The sequence below is a fragment of the Loxodonta africana genome, chromosome 2 (assembly GCF_030014295.1).
Source record: "Loxodonta africana isolate mLoxAfr1 chromosome 2, mLoxAfr1.hap2, whole genome shotgun sequence".
NCBI classification, from domain to species: domain Eukaryota; kingdom Metazoa; phylum Chordata; class Mammalia; order Proboscidea; family Elephantidae; genus Loxodonta; species Loxodonta africana.
The window spans coordinates 103,827,487-103,848,202 of record NC_087343.1 but is presented as its reverse complement, the minus strand read 5'-3'; the positions used below and the strand labels follow the sequence as shown (position 1 = coordinate 103,848,202).

The window sequence follows — 20,716 nt, the reverse complement described above, 5'->3', positions numbered from 1 at the left end:
TCACCAGTATCATTTTCTGTCTTGTAGTCCAGTCCAATCCCTTTCTGAAGAGTTGGCTTCAAGAATGGTTCCTTTCTTGGGCGAACAAAAGGTCTGTGGGCCATGACCTCCAGAGTCCCTCTGAGTTAGGCCATTAAGTCTGGTCTTTTTATGAGAATTTGGGTTCTGCATCCCACTGTTCTCCTGCTCCTTCAGGGATTCTCTGTTGTGCTCCCTGTCATGGCAGTCATTGGTTGTAGCTGGGCACCATCTAGTTCTTCTGGTCTCAGGCTGATATAGTCTTTGATTTATGTGGCTAATTCTGATTCTTGGGCTCATAATTACCTTGTGTCCTTGCTGTTCTTCATTCTCCTTTGGTCCAGGTGGGCTGAGACCAATTGTTGCATCCTAGATGGCCGCTTGCTAGCGTTTAAGACCCCAGACACCACTCTCCAAAATGGGATGCAGAATGTTTTCTTAATAGTTTTTATTCTGCCAATTGACCTAGATGTTCCCTGAAACCATGGTCCGCAAACCCCCACCCCTGCTACTCTGGCCTTTGAAGCATTTGGTTTATTCAGGAAACTTCTTTGTTTTTGGTATAGTCCAGTTGTGCTGACCTCTCCTGTATTGTGTGTTGTCCATCCCTTCACCTAAATTAGTTCTTGATGATGGCTTTTTTCTTTAAAAGTCTTCTGTAACTTTCAAATTTTCTTCAATGACTATGTATTAGCTCTGTGATCATGAAAAAGTTTCTAAAATCAGTATGTATGATCATTATGAATACATGATATTACCACAGTAATTTAAGAATGCACACAAAATTTTATAGCAGTAGACGGCACTGGGAAAATGAGAAAGTTAATGAGTAGAAGACTCATTAACAACTTGTGATATGCAGAGGATACAACCTTGCTTGCTGAAAATGAAGAAGATTTGAAGCACTTAAACTGATGAAGATCAACGACTACACCCTTTAATATGGATTATGTCTCATCATAAAGAAAACAAAAATTCTCTCCACTGGACCAATAAGCAACATCATGAAAACAGAAAATATTGGAGTTGTCAAAGATGTAATTTTGCTTAGATCTACAGTCAACACCAATGGAAGCAGCAGTCAAGAAGTAAAATGATGTACTGCAGTAGGCAAATATGCTGCAAAAGACTTCTTTAAAGTGTTGAAAAGCAAAGATGTCATTTTAAGGACTAAAGTGTTCCTGACCCAAGCCGTATTTTCAATCGCCTCATATGCATGGAAAAGGAAGACTGAAGAAGAATTAGTGCCTTTGAATTACGGTGTTGGTGAAGAATACTGAGTATACCATGGGCTGTCAGAAAAAGAAACAATTCTGTCTTGGAAGAAGTACAGCCAGAATGCTCCTTAGAAGCTAGGATGGCGAGACGTCGTCTCATGTACTTTGGACATGTTATCAGGAGGGACCAGTGCCTGGAGAAGGACATCACACTTAGTCAGGTAGAGGGTAAGTGAAAAAGAGGAAGACCATTGACAAGATGGACTGACACCATGGCTGCACCAATGGGCTCAAAGACAGCAACAATTGTGAGGATGGTGCAGGACTGGGCAGTGTTTCCTTCTGTCATATGTAGTGTCGCTATGAGTCCGAACCAACCTGAAAGCACTTAACAACAATTTCAATTAAGTGGTGGGACTCTAGGTAATATTGTTTCTTTTCACAAAATGTATTACCTTTCTGATTAAAAAAGGTTAACTTCATTAAAAGAAAAAAAATTTAAGAAGGAACTAATAAACGGTTGTGTGATTCAATACTTAATTCATACATTCTAGAAGGAGGAAAGGTAAACACCAAGAGAAAGAATGTTACCAATGCTATTATGATAAGGAAAATGTATTAAACATTTTTTTTTTTGTTTAAGGTACTATTTCTATTCTTTTCTATTTAGAATTCCCTTTCTTAACCCACAGAAATATATCCATTTTCTAATTTTAAGTTTTCAAAACCGGCCCTGTGAGATCATGCCTGTCTTGTCCTTTAAATTCCATCCCTCAGGACTTCACTGAACTATGTTGCTAAAATGCTTACACTCCCCCAGTGTGGCCCGATGTGCCAGTCAAATACTCGAAATAGATTTGATTGCAGGTTTGGAAGGGCTTCTTTGTACCACTGCATTTAAAGATGCTGATGGTAAATGTTTTCATTTTTCTTTCTACTGCTCTCTTGTCATTTTATCTTTGGCCTGTTAGTCCATGCAACAACTTTTGGTTCTATAATTCCTCCACATCTGAGAAGGACTAAAAAATTCATAACAATGGATCTAACAAAAAAACGAACAAATTCTCATAGGCACTGACCCTACTCCATCCTAAAGCATTCGTACAGCAAATGCAACATGACAAATGATATTTTAGTTTCAAGAGTCAATTAAAATTGCTGCAGATATCTTGGGGTCACTTAGTGGCTGTGTTAAAAAAAAAAAAAATCAAACGAAACCTGTTGCTGTCGAGTCGATTCTGAATCATAGCAACCCTATAAGACAGAGTAGAACTGCCCCACAGGGTTTCCAAGGAGTGGCTGGTGGATTCGAACTGCCAAGCTTTTGGTTAGCAGCCATAGCTCTTAATCACTGTGCCACCAGAGCTCCTAGTATAATGCAGTGCCGTCGAGTCGATTCTGACTCATAGCGATCCTATAGTGGCTGTACAGGGGGTCATGATCCAAAAAAGTAAGAACTATTCATGACAGCCAGGGAGAAAGAGCTCTGACATTCACACAGCTGCATTCGTCCTCCAATATTTTTATATATGACAGTACAAAGGCAGTTCTTACTTAACCCTACTGTTTTTTTTTTGTTTATACCCTCCTAAAGTCCTCCTTCTCTGTGCCTTTTTTCTTGTACCTCCAAATAAAATACAGTAGAGTAATACAGGGAGAAGGAAAAACACCAAGCGGTATCCCTAAGCATAGAAAGCAAATTTCTAAACTGACTTCTGTCCCAAAGACCTTGGTTTGTCCTTAAGAGCCTAACAAGTATATTTGCATATTCTTGTGGGCCATAGGTATTTAACCTTTGGAGCTAAATGTTGGTTTGCAAATGGATTACTAAAATCCAAACGAAGCTTCTTAATCTTATTTCTTGTTCAACAAAGCAGCGCATAAGAACATGTTTGGGAAAAACTATCAACTTTGGTAAGTATTTCTCTGGTAATCTGGGGAAGACAAGGGGATGGCAAATGACCATGGATGGTAGGCAGGGCAGACAACAACTCCTGGTTGCACATAACTTTATAACTGTGAACATGAAGGCTCAGATAATACTTAACATAGGATGGTTTCCCTGACTTGTCTCCAGGTTCACAATATCTCTTCAACAACCTATTTGCATACAACATTTCAGGGTTTACGTGCAGTAAAGAACTAGAGACCTTTTGGGGACAGACCATTTGGAAATGTATCTTGACCACTGAGTCACCCCACTCTCCTGTCTGTCCATCCTAGCAAATAGATACGGGCAGACTTGATGAGATACAATCTGTCTTCAATCTCAGACTACGTAAAATCTCTGTGCTGACTTAAGCCTTGGGAACAAGACAAAGGTCCAACCCCTCCCTCTTTGCTTCTCTGGTTAGGACAGATACGAACGTGTAGGCTCTGGCACAAGGGCAGGAGTTGTAAATCTGAACTTCCCAGCAATGTTATGAAACAATGTCAGAATTGCTGATAAAGAGATGAAAGATTTCTTTAGCCTTTTAGCTTTAAACTGAGAGTCTGCCTTTACTGACACAGAAGTCCAGACTTCTTCCCTGGCTGCATTTATAATAGGGTTCCTTATCAGTGTTTTCCAAGCTGTTTATAATTGTGGAGATAAGGTGCTCGGTAGTCTAGATATTTTAAGAAGAACTAAGTCTGTGCTAGTAGCTACTGGCTAACCAATGCCTGTCCAATCAAGGTGTAATAGTTAAGCTTTGAAGTTATAACATAATTAGCGAGAATGATTTTATAAGAGCTGGCCTACTGTTGATGTGACTGTATTGGAAAAGAACATACATCTTTCCTTTGAAAATAAATTTTCCTTTCTGTGTAAGTAGTTTAATCTCGATTAATACTAATAGAGGATAACATCCAAGAAAAATATTTCCTGGTCTGGAGAATAAAGGAACACTACAGTGTTCAGTGTTCAAGGAGCCCTAGTGGGCAGTGGTTAAGCGTTTGGCTGCTAACGAAAAGGCTGGCAGTTCATATCTACCAGCTGCTCCTTGGAAACCCTCTGGGGCAGTTCTACTCTGTCCTATATGGGTTGCAAAGAGTCAGAATCGACTCAATGGCAACGGGTTTGGGGTTTTTTTTGGACAGTGTTCAAATAGGAAGTGTTCATCATTTGCCTAGGTAATTAATTTTATAGATAACTTACCTATGACTATATTTAAAAGGTTTGGGCTGATAAAAGAACTGATTATACAATATATACTGTCATACTAGTAAAGGGAAGAAAAAGGTGGTTTTCCACATGGAAATTCATTTTTTAAATAATTTAACCAAGAAACAGGATGAAATATTAATATATTTATTTTTACTTTTAATTTTTTTAAAAAACATTTGCCTTCTGTGGGTAGAAAAAATTCACTATAAATTTCCCTGATAAGAAATAATCTAAATTATATTTTCATGGGGATTAGTAACAGAAACTGTGATAGAAGTTAAGCGAACCTTAGTGCAGAACATGTCACATGCTCTAGCCATAACTGCCTCCTTATATTTTGAATATTTTGAAAACGCGGAAAATCAGCAAGTGGATGAACTAAATATCCAAAGACGCTTATTGAATGTTGAAGATACAGAGAAGAATACAATGATCACTTTAGTTTTCTTAAATTTCCACATACCTTTTAGGACCTAGCTCTATGAGCTTAAAATGTTGGAAAAGACACACTTTCTATTGAACTGAATTTCTGTTGAATAAAGATGAGTATATCTATTGAGACTTCAAATGTAAAAAGTAGCAAAGGGAAATAGGTCCAGTACCCCTACGAAGGACAGTACCTTCCATGACCCTTCCCTAGAGAATAGGCCTGTGTTGACGGTGCCCACAATGGTGCACCATTCAGTGAAAGGAAAAATGCACAGGCTCAAAGAAAACCTATCTCAAAGTGAGGAGATTTGCTCTGACTGGGATTTCCATTCAATCAATCAAAAAAAAAAAAAAAAAAAGTTCCTTCTCTCTTGCTTTTGTTGATGAACCTGAATGACTAGTTAAACTAAGCCATCTTTGCCCTCCATTCACGGTGCACTTTCTTGAAAAAAGATTTTCTTTTCCACTAAAGCATCCGACTTCCCCTTCTAAATCCGCCATGTTCAACAACGAAACAACTGAGATTCGCCGACTCCTATAGGGAAAATGGAAACCCTGATGGCGTAGTGGTTAAGTGCTACAGCTGCTAAACAAAAGTTCAGAAGTTCAAATCCACCAGGCACTCCTTAGAAACTCTATGGGGCAACTCTACTCTGTCCTATAGGGTGGCTACGAGTCAGAATTAACTTGACGGAAACGGGTTTTTTCGTTTTGTACAGGGAAAACACTCAAAAAAACTGAGTTCTGTTTCTAGATAGAAACTATTCCTAAAGGTTCCTTTCCCAGGAGCTCTTCATTTTTATTTATTTTTGATGATTTCCACTTATATTCTTTAATCAGATCTTAGTTAAAACCAAATTTGCCAATACTCTAGTAGGAGCTCTTTGTCATCTCATAATTTAATGTTTAAATATAGAATTCACAATTTAAAAGCAAGAAAAAATGAAAACCAAGCATTGTTAATATTACCTCAACTGCTCCTTTCTTTTCTTCTGGTTTAGAAGGTGATCCACTGGTTTTTTCACTGACACGCTATTAGAAAAAAAAAAAAAAAAGATCATGTTTACGAGAGGAAGATGATACAAGATAATATAACAGCCACTTGAACTGCAAAAGGCTAAATACATAGACTTAAAGACATGGACTCCTCTAATCTACCTCCTGAGGATGTTGGTAATTCCACATCAACGCAGGTGGCTTTCAAAAATCAAGGGAAGCTACAGACATTCATTTAGGATCTAGCAAGTCAGTCTGTAATTAACCACGTGCAGACTTCCTGGTAATGCCAAAGCGGCATCTTGTCTCCTACAAAATGCCTCATGGAATTTTAAAGCCCAAATTGCCATCAGCTTTCCAAGTCACCCATCACTTCCAATGGCTCTTGGGAATCTCCTAGAATTCTTCCATCTGAGAATTCACCAATTTGGAAAGATGCAACCTGGAGTGGAAAGGCCATACCTGCAACTTCTATGGATTTGGCTTTAGGATTTCATTGTGTCCAGAAACAGAATTATTTTTCATACTGTAACACTGGAAATGAACAGAAGTCTTTTCACATGGTACATAAAATCTTTAAGAGGTTTACATGCTCATTTCCTTTGATGCTAATAAAACAAAATACACCATAAAGTTTACTGCATTTTTCTTTAGAAATAAAAAAAAAAAATTACATGTTCCTCAAAAGATGATACAAATAATTATTTGATTTGCCATGAGACCAGAAGAACTGGAAGGTGCCTGGCTACCATTACTGAACATTTTGATCAAAGAGTCTATAGATGAATCCTGATCGAAAGGGAGAAAATGCAGAACAGAATTTAAAATTCTCATAGAATACAGACTTTCTGGAGCCATGGAGGCTAGATGCACCCCTGAAATTACTGTTCTGAGATGATCTTTAAACCTTAAACTTTAAGCCAAAAATGTTCCCTGAAGTCCTCTTAAAACCAAATGATTTAGCTTAACTAGTAAAGAATGTCTGCCTTGAGCATTGTGTTCTTTTAAGATCTATCTCTATGGGATCAAACAGACAGCAGCAATTTGAAAGATTAGATGGGAAATTTAGGAAGCAGTGAGTTTATGTTACTGGCGGAAGCACAACTCAGAAAAAGAGGCTGAGAAAAGTTGAACAACTCAGAAAAGGAGGCTGAGAAAGGTTGCACAATTCGAAAAATGTAATCAATGTCACTGAGTTGTACATGTAGAAACTGCTGAATTGGTGTATGTCCTGCTGTGTATATTCTCAATAACAACAAAACACAAAATAAATTATTTTAAAAATTAATTAAAAAATAACAATTATTTCATTTCTTGTACATTGTGGGATGTATAAGAAAGTGAGAAAAAGGAACTTGACACTGGGTTCAAGCTTGACCACCCTCAGTTAAACCAAAATATAAAATACCATTTTGTTCCCTGGAGCAGAATCACAACCTGAATATGTAGATCAGTTAAATTTTTTAATTAAGAAAAGTGACAATAATTATAATAATTTATATCTATTTATAAGCGCTTTCATACATATTCTTATTTATACCCAAAAAAGAGGCTCAAGTGATTTTATATATGAGAAAACTAAGAATAAGAGTCATTTTGTGTTTTACACAAAGGCACAAAACTAGTAAATGGGAAAAAGGTCGAAACCAAGTTTTCTGACTTAAAATCTATTATCTGCCACTCATATCAACAGACATGCTAGTTAAAAAATGGTCTTAATAGTTCTTTTTATGAAAAACTAGCAAGAAATCACTTTCACAAATGGATAATTCCAAAAAGAAACACTATCATGGATTAAGCTAAAAAAAAAAAAAAAAAAACTAAACCCATTGCCATCAAGTCAATTCCAACTCATAAAAACCCTATAGGACAGAGAAGAACTGCCCCATAGGGTTTCCAAGGCTGTAATATTTACGGAAGCAGGCTGCCACATCTTTCTCCCACGGAGCAGCTGGTGGGTTCGGACCACAGACCTTTTGATTAGCAGCCAAGCGCTTAACCACTGTGCGACTGGGGCTCCTTAATCGTGGATTAGTGAGTGGAATGTAGAGAAAAGCAGCCAAGCTGTAATAACTTAGTGAATGAAACCCCCTACAGGCTTGATTTAAGATATTATTTTACCTAGATGTTCTAGTCAAGGGTTTGTACATAGTTGATGACAATCAGTAGTAATTAATGAATCTTTTAAAAGAAAAGGAGCCACTTTAAAGTGTGTGTATATATATATATATATATGTATGTACGTATCTGAATGTATAAACCTGTTTCCATTGAGTTACTTCTGACTCATGGTGACCCTACAGACAGAGTAGAACTGCTCCGTAGAGCTTCCAACGAGCAGCTGGTGGATTTGAACTGCTGACACTTTGTGGTTAGCAGACATGCTCTTATCTTAACTACTGTGCCACCAGGGCTGCTATAGATAAAAAAAAATCTACTGATGTATAGTCGATTCTGACTCATACAACAGAGAACTGCCCCCTAGGATTTTCCAGGATCGGCTGGTGGATTCGAACTTCCAACCTTTTGGTTAGCAGCCAAACTCTTAACCACTGTGCCATACCAGCATCCCATATATGTACAGGGGGTCATATTATGTAGGCTCCATATAATTGTGTGGGAGGGGTATATGTAATGAATGTTTTAAAAATGTTAAGTTATAACGACAATTTAAAAATTGTGTATTGTTAGAAGCGAGTATTTTGTGAATCTTTAAAAGAAATATTTGCTCTCAATAGGAATTTTTACAATATACAAAAGTACAGTGACATAAAAATTACTTAGAGTCAAATGGCAATATTTTTTGAGAATTCCATGAGTTATATTTTTCCACTTTATTTTTAACCCAGATTTTTTAATGAAAATATTCAAACACCAAAAAGCTGAAAGGATATAATGTCCATATTCCTACCACTTAGATTCAACAACTATTAACATTTGTTACCATATTTTGCCATATTTGTGTTACCTATCTATCTAATTCTATGTCTATACAACTTGTATTTGAAAGTAATTGCATGAATCTTCACCTCTAGAATGTTACCATGCATCTCCTTAAATTAAGGACATTTTCCCATATAATTCCAACACCATTATCACCCTAAGAGGGTTAACAAGAATTCTCTAACGTCATTCAATATCCAGTAAATAGCAACTTTATAAATGAACCATTGAATATTATCTAATATTCAGCTGTCTATTAATGATGTAAAATTATTTATATTCGTTCACTGAGGGAGATTCAAAGGGCCTGATACTGAAATTTACAGGTATAATTGAGCACTTTCCACATAACTGAGCTGGTGGAATGAAATATTTGGGAATGATACATGTCAAATTTGGTCCAATTTAGGAACTTGAAGCAGTCTTTCTAAAACTGAGGAGAGAAAACTTTGTTTACCACTACTTTGTGGGGAACTTGTAAGGTGGGGAGAGGTGAGAGGAGCATGGAAAAGGGAAGAGAACTGAACCACAAAACTAACTGATAAACCAGTGGGGTGGTTTTCCTGTATGAGGGAAAAGAAATGAACACTTCTTAAGCACCCGTTCTGTGCTAGGCCCCAAAACCAACAAAACCAAACCAGTTGCCATTGAGTCAACTCCAATTCATGGAAACCTCATATATGTCAGAGCAAAACTGTGCTCCACAGGGTTTTCAATGGCCGTGATCTTTTGGAAGTTGATTGCCACATCTTTCTTTCAAGGTGTCTCTGGGTGGATTTGAACCCCTAATCTTTCAATTAGTAGTTGAGCCCTTAACCCTTGTGCCACCCAGGAACTCTGTGCTAGGCCCCGTGCTATGCATTTCATCTAAGTGACCTCACTTAATCCCCACAGTAACTCAATGCAATACACAGTGTCATCTTGTTTTATGGATAAAGAAACTGAGAACCCAAAAGGTGAGAATTAGAATTATTACCTGTGGGCCAGAGACTGGGCTACTCTAGATCTAGTGAAAAGCTAGCTGGGATCTTGTGATTTTTAACAAGAAAGTCTCAACCCAGTGAAAACACAACACACACACAGAAAAAAAACTTCCTAATCTAAACTTGGAAACCCAGGTGGTGTAGTGGTTAAGCGCTATATCTGCTAACCAAAAGGTTGGCAGTTCAAATCCACCAGGCCCTTCTTGGAAACTCTGTGGGGCAGTTCTCCTCTGTCCTATAGGGCCACTATGAGTCAGAGTCGACTCAACCTCAATAGGTTTGGGCTTTTTTTTAAAATCTAAACTTGACTTGTTTTATAAAATTAATCAAACGCACAATACTTATAAAATCCATCCTGCACAAGTAGCTGGGGAGGAGGCTAAAGACAGGAAGGGCAGGATCCCAGCCCTCAGGTAATAAAGATTTTCACTGGGAAGACAAGGCCACAGAAGACAGGAAATAACATAGGAGCTAAGATTAGGCATGAGGAGGTAAGTACTATAGGAGCTCAGGGGCAAAGAAAAAACAAGAAGCTTTCCTGTTTTCCCTCAGAAAGTCATAATTTTCCAGACTGCCCTCCACTTCCCCTGGCATCACTGTATATTTGGCAAGTATAGCTTTCCTTTGTCCCAGTTCTAGGTGATAGCATCTATATACCTAAATTCTTCTGTCACAGCAAACCCATAAAGCTGTCAGGAAATCAACAAAGCTAGAGCAAGAAGGCTTGGAGCCTGCAGTCTCAGCCAGCTAAGGCCTAAGGCTAGGGCTAGGCTTTGGCTTTGGAGCATTTGGGCACCTTGCCTACAGTTACCCAGATACACACACAAAGGTATATGCCACACAAAATAAGATAAAATCAAACAAACTTCTACACGTACAAGAGAGAAGGCAGATAAACTGGGTTTTTGCAAGTCCAAATCCAACTGTGAAAAAGTTCCAAATGCTAGCGTGCTTCTGAAATGCCTTTCGCTTTATTAAAAAAACAGAAAAAGTGGGAGGTTTCGGGAGGAGGGGGAGTGGTGAAAATGTTCTAAAACTAGATTGCGGTGATGGTTGTGACGTGCAGTGAATACACTAAAGAAATATTGAATTGTATACTTTAAATGAGAAATGAGTGTACTGTATGGTATGTGAATTCTATCTCAATAAAGCTGATTTTTTAAAACTAGTAAAGGTTATTTGAAAGCAATTCAAAAAATTTTCCTTTTCCAGCTCAGGGACAAGGCCAGAGGGATCAACATTTGTACATCCAGGGATAAAAAAACAGCTGTAGTAAAATCATAAAGCAATAAAAGGTTATCTTGGTGCCCTCTGGACTCTTCTAGTGCACGCAGCTCACTTCTATCATTCCACCAGCACAGATGCTGAGAAAGCCTTGTCCCAGGGGCTCACGCACGTCAGAAAGCCCTCAGGTTAGCAGTGGGTTCCCTCCTTCATGAAGCTCCGCAATCTCTGGGGTGCTTTTGGAAGCACACACGCACACGCCAGAACCCCACCCAGGAATTTAGATTTAGTTTGTCTGGGGTGGGGCCTAGGCATGATCTTTTTTTTTATCCCTATTGATTCTAATATGCAGCCAGGATTGGGAACCACTGGTTTTGGAGGAGAATCTGTGGGCACCATGACAGCAAGTGGAAATTTGTGCTCTTGAAACCACCTCACTGAGTCGGCCCCATGGGAGTCTCCCGGGTCAGGCAGGCTGGGGCGGCTCTGAGCAATCAGTTTACCTCCTGGGTAAACTGATTGCTCAGTGAAGGAGCACAGTGCCCTGTGTTCATACCAGCATTTCCTGACTAATTCTCAGCCTTGCCTATTAATGGCACAGCATATCTTCATATCTGCACAAGTCTCTCTGTTTTTAGCAAAGCAAACAAATTAGCATTTTATTATATATTCTCTGGTTTACTAAAACTAACTAATTGCTTCATAAATGTATATCTTGCTTTCCCAACCAGATGGTAAATTAGTCTTTTTTTTCTAGTCCTGTGGTGGGGGCGTGACAAATAATTCTTGATTGGATGATTTCATTTATACAAACCTCTAAATGTTTCCTGAGTTATTTTACTCTTTCAGGTCAGTAAGCTAGTTGGGAGAGAAAGAAACTGAGAAAACAGCTTGAAAGATTAAGAGACAAGATTAATGTCCAAACTGATATTTCCTATGAAATCCCAAAAATCTATCCTTGTATGTATTGTACTTGCTAAAACAGGACACTTATTTCAAAAGTATTCAGTGAATAAGCAGAAGGACCAAGATGTAAAGCTAGTTCAGTTTCAAAACACTCTCCCTGAGTCCAGGCCCTGGCCCTGCCTGCTCTCAGGATTCCTTGCCCTTTCCCTATTTGGTGGGTGAAGGGGCAGGGGGTGTCTTACTGGCTTGATTTCCCAGGATCCCTTGATGAATGGGCTCAGGCTGGGTTTGGCCAATGGGAGGTTCTGGCAGGAGGCTGGAATTGAGGGGGTAGAGGAGAGGAAAGAGCAGTATTTCCCCCCTACTCTCTGTCTCTCGGGGCTCTTCAGTAGGGTCTCCTATAGGCCAGCTGTGGTTCCTCCCTCCACAGGTGACCCTGGTAGCACTGCTCCGCCCTCCTTCCCTCCAGCCTAGGGTTGGTAGCCTCAAAAACCCATTGCCATTGAGCTGATTCTGACTCATAGCCACCACATAGGTCAGAGTAGAACTATCCCATAGGGTTTCCAAGGTTGTAAATCTTTATGGAAGCAGACTGCCATATCTTTCTCCCAAGGAGTGGCTGCTGGGTTGGAACTACCAACCCTTCTGTTAGCCACCAAGCGCTTAACCACTGCCCCACCAAGGCTCCTGCTTGCAATTTCCAATCTCTGGGTTACCTCACCTCCCCTGCTGGTTTCCCAGACTCTTCAGTTACCTGTGTAACCAACTCCCTGCATTACAGTCCATTTGTTTTAAATACTCAAAATGGTTTCAGTCCTATGGTTGACTCTGACTGATATACCCTGATAAGGCAGAAAAAGAATGGTCTGTAAAGCTCTGTGACCTTGTGTCTAAGTTATCCAGTAATGCTATAACAGAAATACCACAAGAGGATGGCTTTAACAAAGAGAAATTTATTTTCTTACAGTCTAGTAGGTTACAAGTCCAAATTCTGGGCGTCAGCTCCAGGGGAAGGCTTTCTTTCTTTGTGGGCTGTGGAGGAAGGTCTTTCTTGTCAGTCTTCCCCTGGACCAGGAGCTTTTCTGCGCAGGAATCCCAGGTCTAAAAGATGTGCTCTGCTCCCGGTGCTTCTTTCTTGGTGGTATGAGGTCCCCAACTCTCTGCTTGCTTCACTTTCCTTTTATCTCTTGAGAGATAAAAGGTGGTGCAGGCCATATCCCAGGGAAACTCCCTTTACACTGGATCAGGGAGGTGACCTGAGTAAGGGTGGTGTTACAATCCCACCCGAATCCTCTCAACATATAATTACAATCACAAAATGGAGGACAACCACACAATACTGGGAATCACGTATTTTTGGGGGGACACAATTCAATCCATAACACCTTGGTAAATAATTTAACCTTTCAGTTTTCTCCTAGTAAAATTGGGTCAATGGTACCTGCCTCAAAGATTAGCATATTTATGAAACCAGCTAATGTTAATGAAGAATCTGGCCCATTGCCTAATTCATCTTAAGAACACAAAGTTATCTCACTCCCTTCTTCTCTGACATCGATCTGATTTTGGCACATTATGAGACAGTAAAATGAATATGAGAATTAAACGAAGGTTTGAAGGTTTCATTTTCCAAGGCTGTAAACATCACGGTAGAAGAATTCTTTTTTTCGCCTTCCTTAATACAAAGGAACCAGGTCCATCTGATAAGTTTTTGTTCAGTACTTTATCTCATGACTTCATTATATTAGTCTTGCATTTCCATATTCCAGAAAACCAAACCCATTGCCATTGAGTCAATTCCAACTCATAGTGACCCTAAAGAACAGAGCAGAACTGCCCCATAGAGTTTCCAAGGAGCGGCTGGTGGATTCACACTGCTGACCTTTCCGTTAGCAGACATAGTTCTTAACCACTACACCACCAGGGCTCCATCTCCATATTACAGCCTAGGAAATAAAGTACAAGGGGATAGATTATTCATTTTCCAAACAATCTACAGCAAGTTGGTCACAGGGATGACAGTAAAATTTATAATTCCCATGCTTTAAAATACTTTGTGTGTGCGTATGTGTTGGTGGGGGTGGGGGTTGGAAAAATTAAACAAGACAGGCAAAATGTTGATCATTATTGGTGTCGGGTACATGGGGAGCTCATTATATTATTCTCTCTTCTTCTGTGTACATGTAAAAATTTTCCTAATAAGTTTTAAAAATTTTATAATCCCCTTATTTCAAGAGTATGTGTCTCCCCTGTATCACCCAAAGGCAATATTCTAACCAATTTACTCAGTTTCAATACTGAAAACCTCAAACTCATTAGGAAGGCTAATACAAGAGGCAGGTTTATTTATTCAAAGGAAAAAAAAATCCTCAGTGAGTACCCACTATGTGCTAGATGCTACAGGGAGAATGATGATTATAGAAATGTAAGAAAATAGAAGGCCTGGCTTTCACTACATGATACCTTTCTGCCCTTCTACAAATATTATTACCAAAATGTAAAAGTATATGAATAACTATCTTTGGCATTCTCCTATAATAACCAAAAACCAAACCCAATGCTGTCGAGTTGATTCCAACTCATAGCGACCCTACAGGACAGAGTAAAACTGCCCCACAGAGTTTCCAAGGAGCGCCTGGTGGATTCGAACTGCCAACCCTTTGGTTAGCGGCCGTAGCACTTAACCACTACGCCACCAGGGTTTCCTTCTCATATAATAGAAGATACATATTAAGGGTGGGGCAGAACTATAATTCTTAAACTCCTATGCTTCACTGAACCCCAAGTATGCTTTTTACTAACACTTTAAGATTCTGAGAACATGCCAAGGTGCACTGTAAGAGTACACGCCTTTGTCCTGTCTTCAGAGGTAGCATTTACTGTGTAACCACCACAGTGTAGCTTCTGGGATCCACCTGCAGCAAGGTTTTTTGAGTTCTTCTGTTAAGTCAAGGGAGATTTGTGAATTCACATAGCTGCTTCATTGCTATTACAGTGCTGTAAGGATATAGTTCGGTTTTATCTACGAAAAATGCAAGAGAAGACCAGGTAAGGACCATCTGAACAACTTTTGTGTCTAAAAAACTCTGCATGGAAACTGACACGTAGTAGGTGGACAATAAAGAAATGTGAATATCTTTGGCCTTTTCCAATTCACTCTTACTAATGAGCCCGCAGAATCATCTAGAGTCAAAATGAATCCCATGCATTTTCCGGAAACTAACCATAGGTCTTTTTTTCTCCTGGGTTAACTGACTTGCCCATCCCAGCAGGCAACTTGAATATAAACAGTATTCATTGGATAGAGACATTTTTGCATTTTTATTAACTGGAAGACACCTCCATCGTATATATATATATTTTTTCTTTAATGGTAGCTGTAAAGCTTTTTAGATAAGTTTTCATTAAAAGAAAATGGCACAACTTGGACAGCAGAATTTTAGAATCACATTAATAGGATTTCCATCTTAAAAACACCTCAAGGGGAAAAAAATGATAAAGATAGATGGTCTGTTTAGAACAGTCCTGTGTTCCACCCAGACAATTTACGCAGAACTAATTACCCAACCAATCACCTACGAATCTCAAATGACCACCCACTGTTTCCCCCCCCAAATACCTGCATCATTCTTTAAAAATCACTTGTAGAATAAAATTAACTTTCTGGGAAGTGTCAAAACTGAGTAAAAATATCATCAGATGTTATTCTTTGTTTAAAAAGCTCATCTGCAACGGGGAGCAAACAAACTCAGGGGTTGCCAACTAAAAGAGGAAAGCTATATTCTAACCTTGACCCTCCCTACCATCCAAAAGCCTGTGCCTTTTCTGAAGACCCTCTAATTTTGCATTCCTTACTCCTAAAATTCATGGTAGCCAAGTGGTCTGTCCTGCCAGGGAAGGCTTGCAGCACTCCTCCCAGGCTGGCTGCAATGACCAGGCCTCCCAAATGACTGGGTGCCTTGATCATGCTGCCACTGGGGCCATGGGTCTAATTAGACTAAGAAACACCTTTAATTAACATGGCTTAATTGAATCAACTTATGACTTGGAAATGTGATTATGGGCTTAAATCAAATTTACACTCATTCATGCTTCATCATTATGATGTTTATCGGATGTACTTCAAATCTAGCATTTCAAAGGTTCTGTTTTTTAACTCTGACAACATAATTCTTCAAAAAATAAGATCAGCAGTATCAATGATACCCAGTGTGGAAATATACATTGAAATGTTTCACTTATTAGCTTTATAGATGGCACTCCCTTAAACAAACATCTTAGGTACATCTTTAAATCATTTTATTATTTGATTCTGCCTGAATTTTTAAAGTAGGTCATTCACAATCTTTTTCAGTATTTAAAAGATTCTACTAAAGGTATTTTAATTATAGGATTTACAGATATATATATGATAAATCCTATTTATCTATATCTGGTAAATCTTATATATATATGTATTCTAAGCAGGCCATCTTTATTATTTTTTTTCCTGAAGGTGGTTTTAGGATGGAAATCCTATTAGCACGATTTTAAAGTTCTACTCTTCAAGGTGTATCATTTTCTTTTAATGAAAACTTATTTGAAAAGCTTTACAACTACCTTTAAGCTAATATATATAGATATAAATATAGATATATCCCCAGGGACTTGTAGATTTCTGGGTAAACTTCTAGGGAATCTCTGAATTCTCTAAAGCTATATGGGAATGTGGGAAATTGTGTGTATGTGGGAAAATGGTCCGTAAATCTTCATTTGATTCTAAAAATGGTCTGTGATCACAAACCTCCCTCACCTTAAAAAAAATAAAAATAAAAAAGTTAAGAACTGATGATCTAGAACTGTACTAATACTGTAGCCATTAACCATTTGCGGCTTTAGAGCACTTCAAATAGGCAAGTACAAATTCAGATGCGCCCTATGTGTAAGGTACACATTGGATTTTAAAGTATTAATAAGAAAAAAAGAATTAAACTACTAGCAATAATTTGTACTTTGATTGCATGTTGAAATAATATTTGGGAAGTGAAAACAAAAAAAACCAAACCCAGTTCCGTCAAGTCGATTCCAACTCATCGCGACCCTATAGGACAGAGTAGAACTGCCCCATAGTTTCCAAGGAGCGCCTGGTGGATTTGAACCGCCAACCCTTTGGTTAGCAGCCATAGCACTTAACCACTACGCCACCAGGGTTTCCTTAGGAAGTGAAGGGGTACATAAACTATATTAGCATTAATTTCACCTGTTTCTTTTTCCTTTTGTTAATGTGGCTACTAGGAAATTTAAAATCCCGTATGTGCTTCACACTATATTCCTGCTGGATATGGCTGGTCTGGAAAAAGCCAAAACTTGATCAGAGGCATGCTGTTAATTCTAGAAGGGTCCTACAAGCAAAAAGTTTTCATAATAGTTCCAAAACTGCATTCTAAGAGAGGTTATAGCAAAAACGTCAAACTACGCTTAAATTTAACAGGGTTAAAAGCAACAGATTTAAATTATTTTCATCCAAATAGCCCAGCATAATTTTCTTTAGAGAATCATGAGTTTGGAAGAAGTCTGAAGTCAACTCAGAGTCACTAACCATCCATATTTGTAGATACTCACATGGTGTATTTTGATAGGACTCGTAGGACAATAATAAGTAACTCAAGAGGAAACATTTCTCTCAGCACATCAGTAAGATGCTAGACTAACAATGCAGAGGAAAGTCACCGAAAACATTTAGGAAGAAGTATCAGGGGTTTTTAAAAGTGTATGTGTCTGGCATTTTCACACAATCTAATTAGTTCTCACCCATCCTTACGCTGTGTATTTTCACCGCCACTTTACAGATACGCAGAAAGGTTCAAAAACGTTGCCCTTTGGGAACGGGGCTCTGTCTTGCTCTCTGAGGTGTACTAGGATGCTTGAACACTGCCTGACACATGGTAGATACTCAATTAATGGTCATTGACTGATAAGTGGCAGTTTCCTGATTCCAGAAGGTTTTCTAGGTCCAAAGAGTGTCTGATCATACCATCCTTGCTTTTTCCAAAACCACACGCTGAGAGAGAGGTGTACACAATTAATTTTAATTCTCACCACAAATCAATAGGGCATAAATCTTTTGACTCTGTCAGCACAGTTATTATCATTATTATTTTGGAAAGCAATCTAACGTTAAATCATGCTTCCTGGTTCCAAAAGATTACAAGTACCAGCTTGACTAGATATCACTACTACTTAGTAGTACACCCACTCAATGCACTATACAAATGGAACATCTTTGTCCTTATCCAAAGTAATAAAGTACGGAGGATCTCCCTCTCTCTCTGTCTCAGCAAGGGTCCGTGTCCAGTGACGGAATTCCTGCAACTCCAATTCCTGTTCCATTCAACTTGTGAGCGCGCGACGAACGTGTTGCCTCGTTGTGCACCAACTCACACGCCGGGGCACGCTCCCACTCACATACCACAGGAGGGTGCGCCTCCTGCCACTCCCGGAGCCTGAACTAAAGGTCTGCGAGGGAGGTCGCACCCGGCTCCCACCCTTTCTCAGCCAAGCCCGGGAAAATACCTCGTCCACACATCCAAAAGCTTAAAGCAAAGCAAACACACTCGGTTCCCAGTCTTGCCCCAGACACGACCGCTGCTATTTACCATCTTTTTGTACCACCAGCTTGCGAATGCCATGGCGAGAACCGGTTCGCTTCCGAGCAGCGCGAGGAAGGACCAGGTAAGAGCGCTGGATGCACTGCGGCCGGCGCGAGGACCACACTCTACCAGCCCGGGTCTTGGCTGGCATTGAGCTCGGGTTTTCCGGCAGTTGCCAGGTAGGCGGCCACGGGGGTGGAGCCTACTTCGGGCCCCGCCCCCACCAGCCCGCCCCCGCCCCGCCCGGTTTGGCTCAGGGCTGGTCCGGGAAGCTGTGTTATTTCTCCAGGCAGCCACGCCTTGCAGTCCGAACTGTACACGGAAGACGAGATCCCGGTGTCCAATTAGACCACCCTACCCACTCTGGGGGTCCCAAAAGAGGTTTATTCCTCCTTCATTCACATCCTCATTCCACCCAAATCTCACCAGCCAACTTTTCTCACAGCGGGCCCCCTAGCCGGTCCGCGCCACGCCCATGACACTTGGCCCAAGCCGGAGAATCCCAGGCCACCTCCGTCCACCTGCCCCACGGTGGGCACTGAGCCCTGAGCTCTTCCATTCCCGGGAGGGAGGGCAAAGAGCACAAGGTGCGGCAGGCCCGGCCCTGCCCCTGGGAGGCGGCCCGTTACTCTGGGGCCGGGGTCTCCCTAGCACCCAGCCCTGCGGCTCTGGGAGGAGCGCCACTCACCTCCTTGGTGTGGTGGGCCGCCGCGGCGCGCCGGGGCCGCGGGGAGGCGGTGGGCTTCTGGCCGGGCTGGGACATGGTGAGGCGGCAGCGGGCGCTGCCTCGGACAGGGCGCAGCGCAGACTGGAAGGGAGGCCCGGGAGGGAGGGAGTGAAGCGGAGGGGCCGGAGCGCACACCCGTGAGGCAGCTTTTCCGACCCAGCCCCGCTCCCGGGCGGGGGTTCACTCTCAGCACCCAGGGCCCTCCCCTTCCTGCCCGCTCGTGGCTGCGGGCTGCTGTAGCTGTCCCGGACTGGTGGCCTGAAATTTAATACCCTCCACCCCTTCTCTTCACCCAGTGACCCTCCCCGCCCCCCGGGCTGCTCGGTTGCTCGTGGGTCGGAGAGAGAGGAGGGGCTGGAGATCGACCGGCGCTTTCTTGGACTTGTTGTGCAATGGGAGAGCGGGACCCGGGCGTGGCTCTTCTACGCCTAGCCCCTCTTCCTCCATAAGAACGTCGAGAATTAGACACCTTTTCTGCAATCGGCTCTGCTTTACGTTATCTGAGAGAAGAATCTACCAACTCAAATCTGGCCCAAGCCTGGACTGTCTAGATAAAGAAGTGGATAACAAAAACAAATAGGTTTGCGAGTGTGTGTGGTGTGTGTGTGTGTGTGTGTGTGTGTGTGCGCGCGCGCCTGAGAGAGCGCCTGTGTATGTTTTGTCATTTTCCCTTTTTTTGGCAATCTAGAAAAGCTTACTATTGTTTTATGAGAAGAATATCGTAGGTTACAATCCAAACCAGAACACAACCCCAAACTGAAATTCCTAGTCTTTCTGTAGTCTGGTTAGTTTTGTTTCTGAGAGTGGACTGCTTTTGCCTTTGGCTCATCTTAAACAGCACTTCCTGGTTTGGGGTTGGAGGTGAAATTTAGCTAGAAAGTTCGACTAGAAAACACTTCTCTGGAGAGATCCCCACCGTACGGTTGCTGCCGGTTCATCGGACCTGACAGAGAAACCTGTTCTACAGCAATGGCATTGCCACTTGGGGCGCGGGGTCACCCCTCTGTGTAGTTGACAGTTGACGAGAGAGAGGCCAGAATATAAGGAAATATTTGTTGTGCTATGGAGCTTGGCAGAACTGAATTCTTGCATTCCCCCCCCCCCCTTACCCTCTCTTTTTTAGGGATCCTGACTTCCCTTTCCTCAAGTAGGGACAGGCCAGCAGCATTCTTAATGAGGGAGGGAGGGGTAGTATAAATGCATTTCCTTTTAAAGGTTCTACTTACTATGTGTTTATCTCCTATTTCCAATAAATGGGCTGCAGTGCAGGAATTTATTCATGAAAGTGAAACTTAAAAATGGGGACTATGGATATTCTTTCAGGAAAAATTGATTGATGGTACCAGTTACACTCCAAATGGGGAAAAATTTAACAAGTGTGAAAAAAATGCTTTTATGATTGTGACCAAAATCACTACAGTCATTTAAACAAACTTATAAACTATAAGGGTGAGGTGATAGGCAGGGATCTTCTCCTGAAATTGAAATCATTTCCTTGA

The 20,716-nt window shown here is 40.8% G+C and overlaps 1 protein-coding gene across 3 annotated transcripts in view; it reads right to left on the bottom strand.

The window, feature by feature from the left end:
- Positions 1–19,375, bottom strand: part of CAST (calpastatin) — a 128,945-nt gene extending 109,570 nt beyond the window's left edge. For all 3 annotated transcript variants that reach the window (XM_064274272.1, XM_064274275.1, XM_064274281.1), the window contains exons 1-2: positions 19,179–19,375; positions 5,779–5,841 (exon numbers count right to left, since the gene is read on the bottom strand). In XM_064274272.1, the coding sequence (XP_064130342.1) occupies positions 5,779–5,841; positions 19,179–19,253 (138 nt within the window). In that variant the 5' untranslated portion in view covers positions 19,254–19,375. The remainder of the gene's footprint in view (positions 1–5,778; positions 5,842–19,178) is intronic.
- Positions 19,376–20,716: the final 1,341 nt, after the last annotated feature.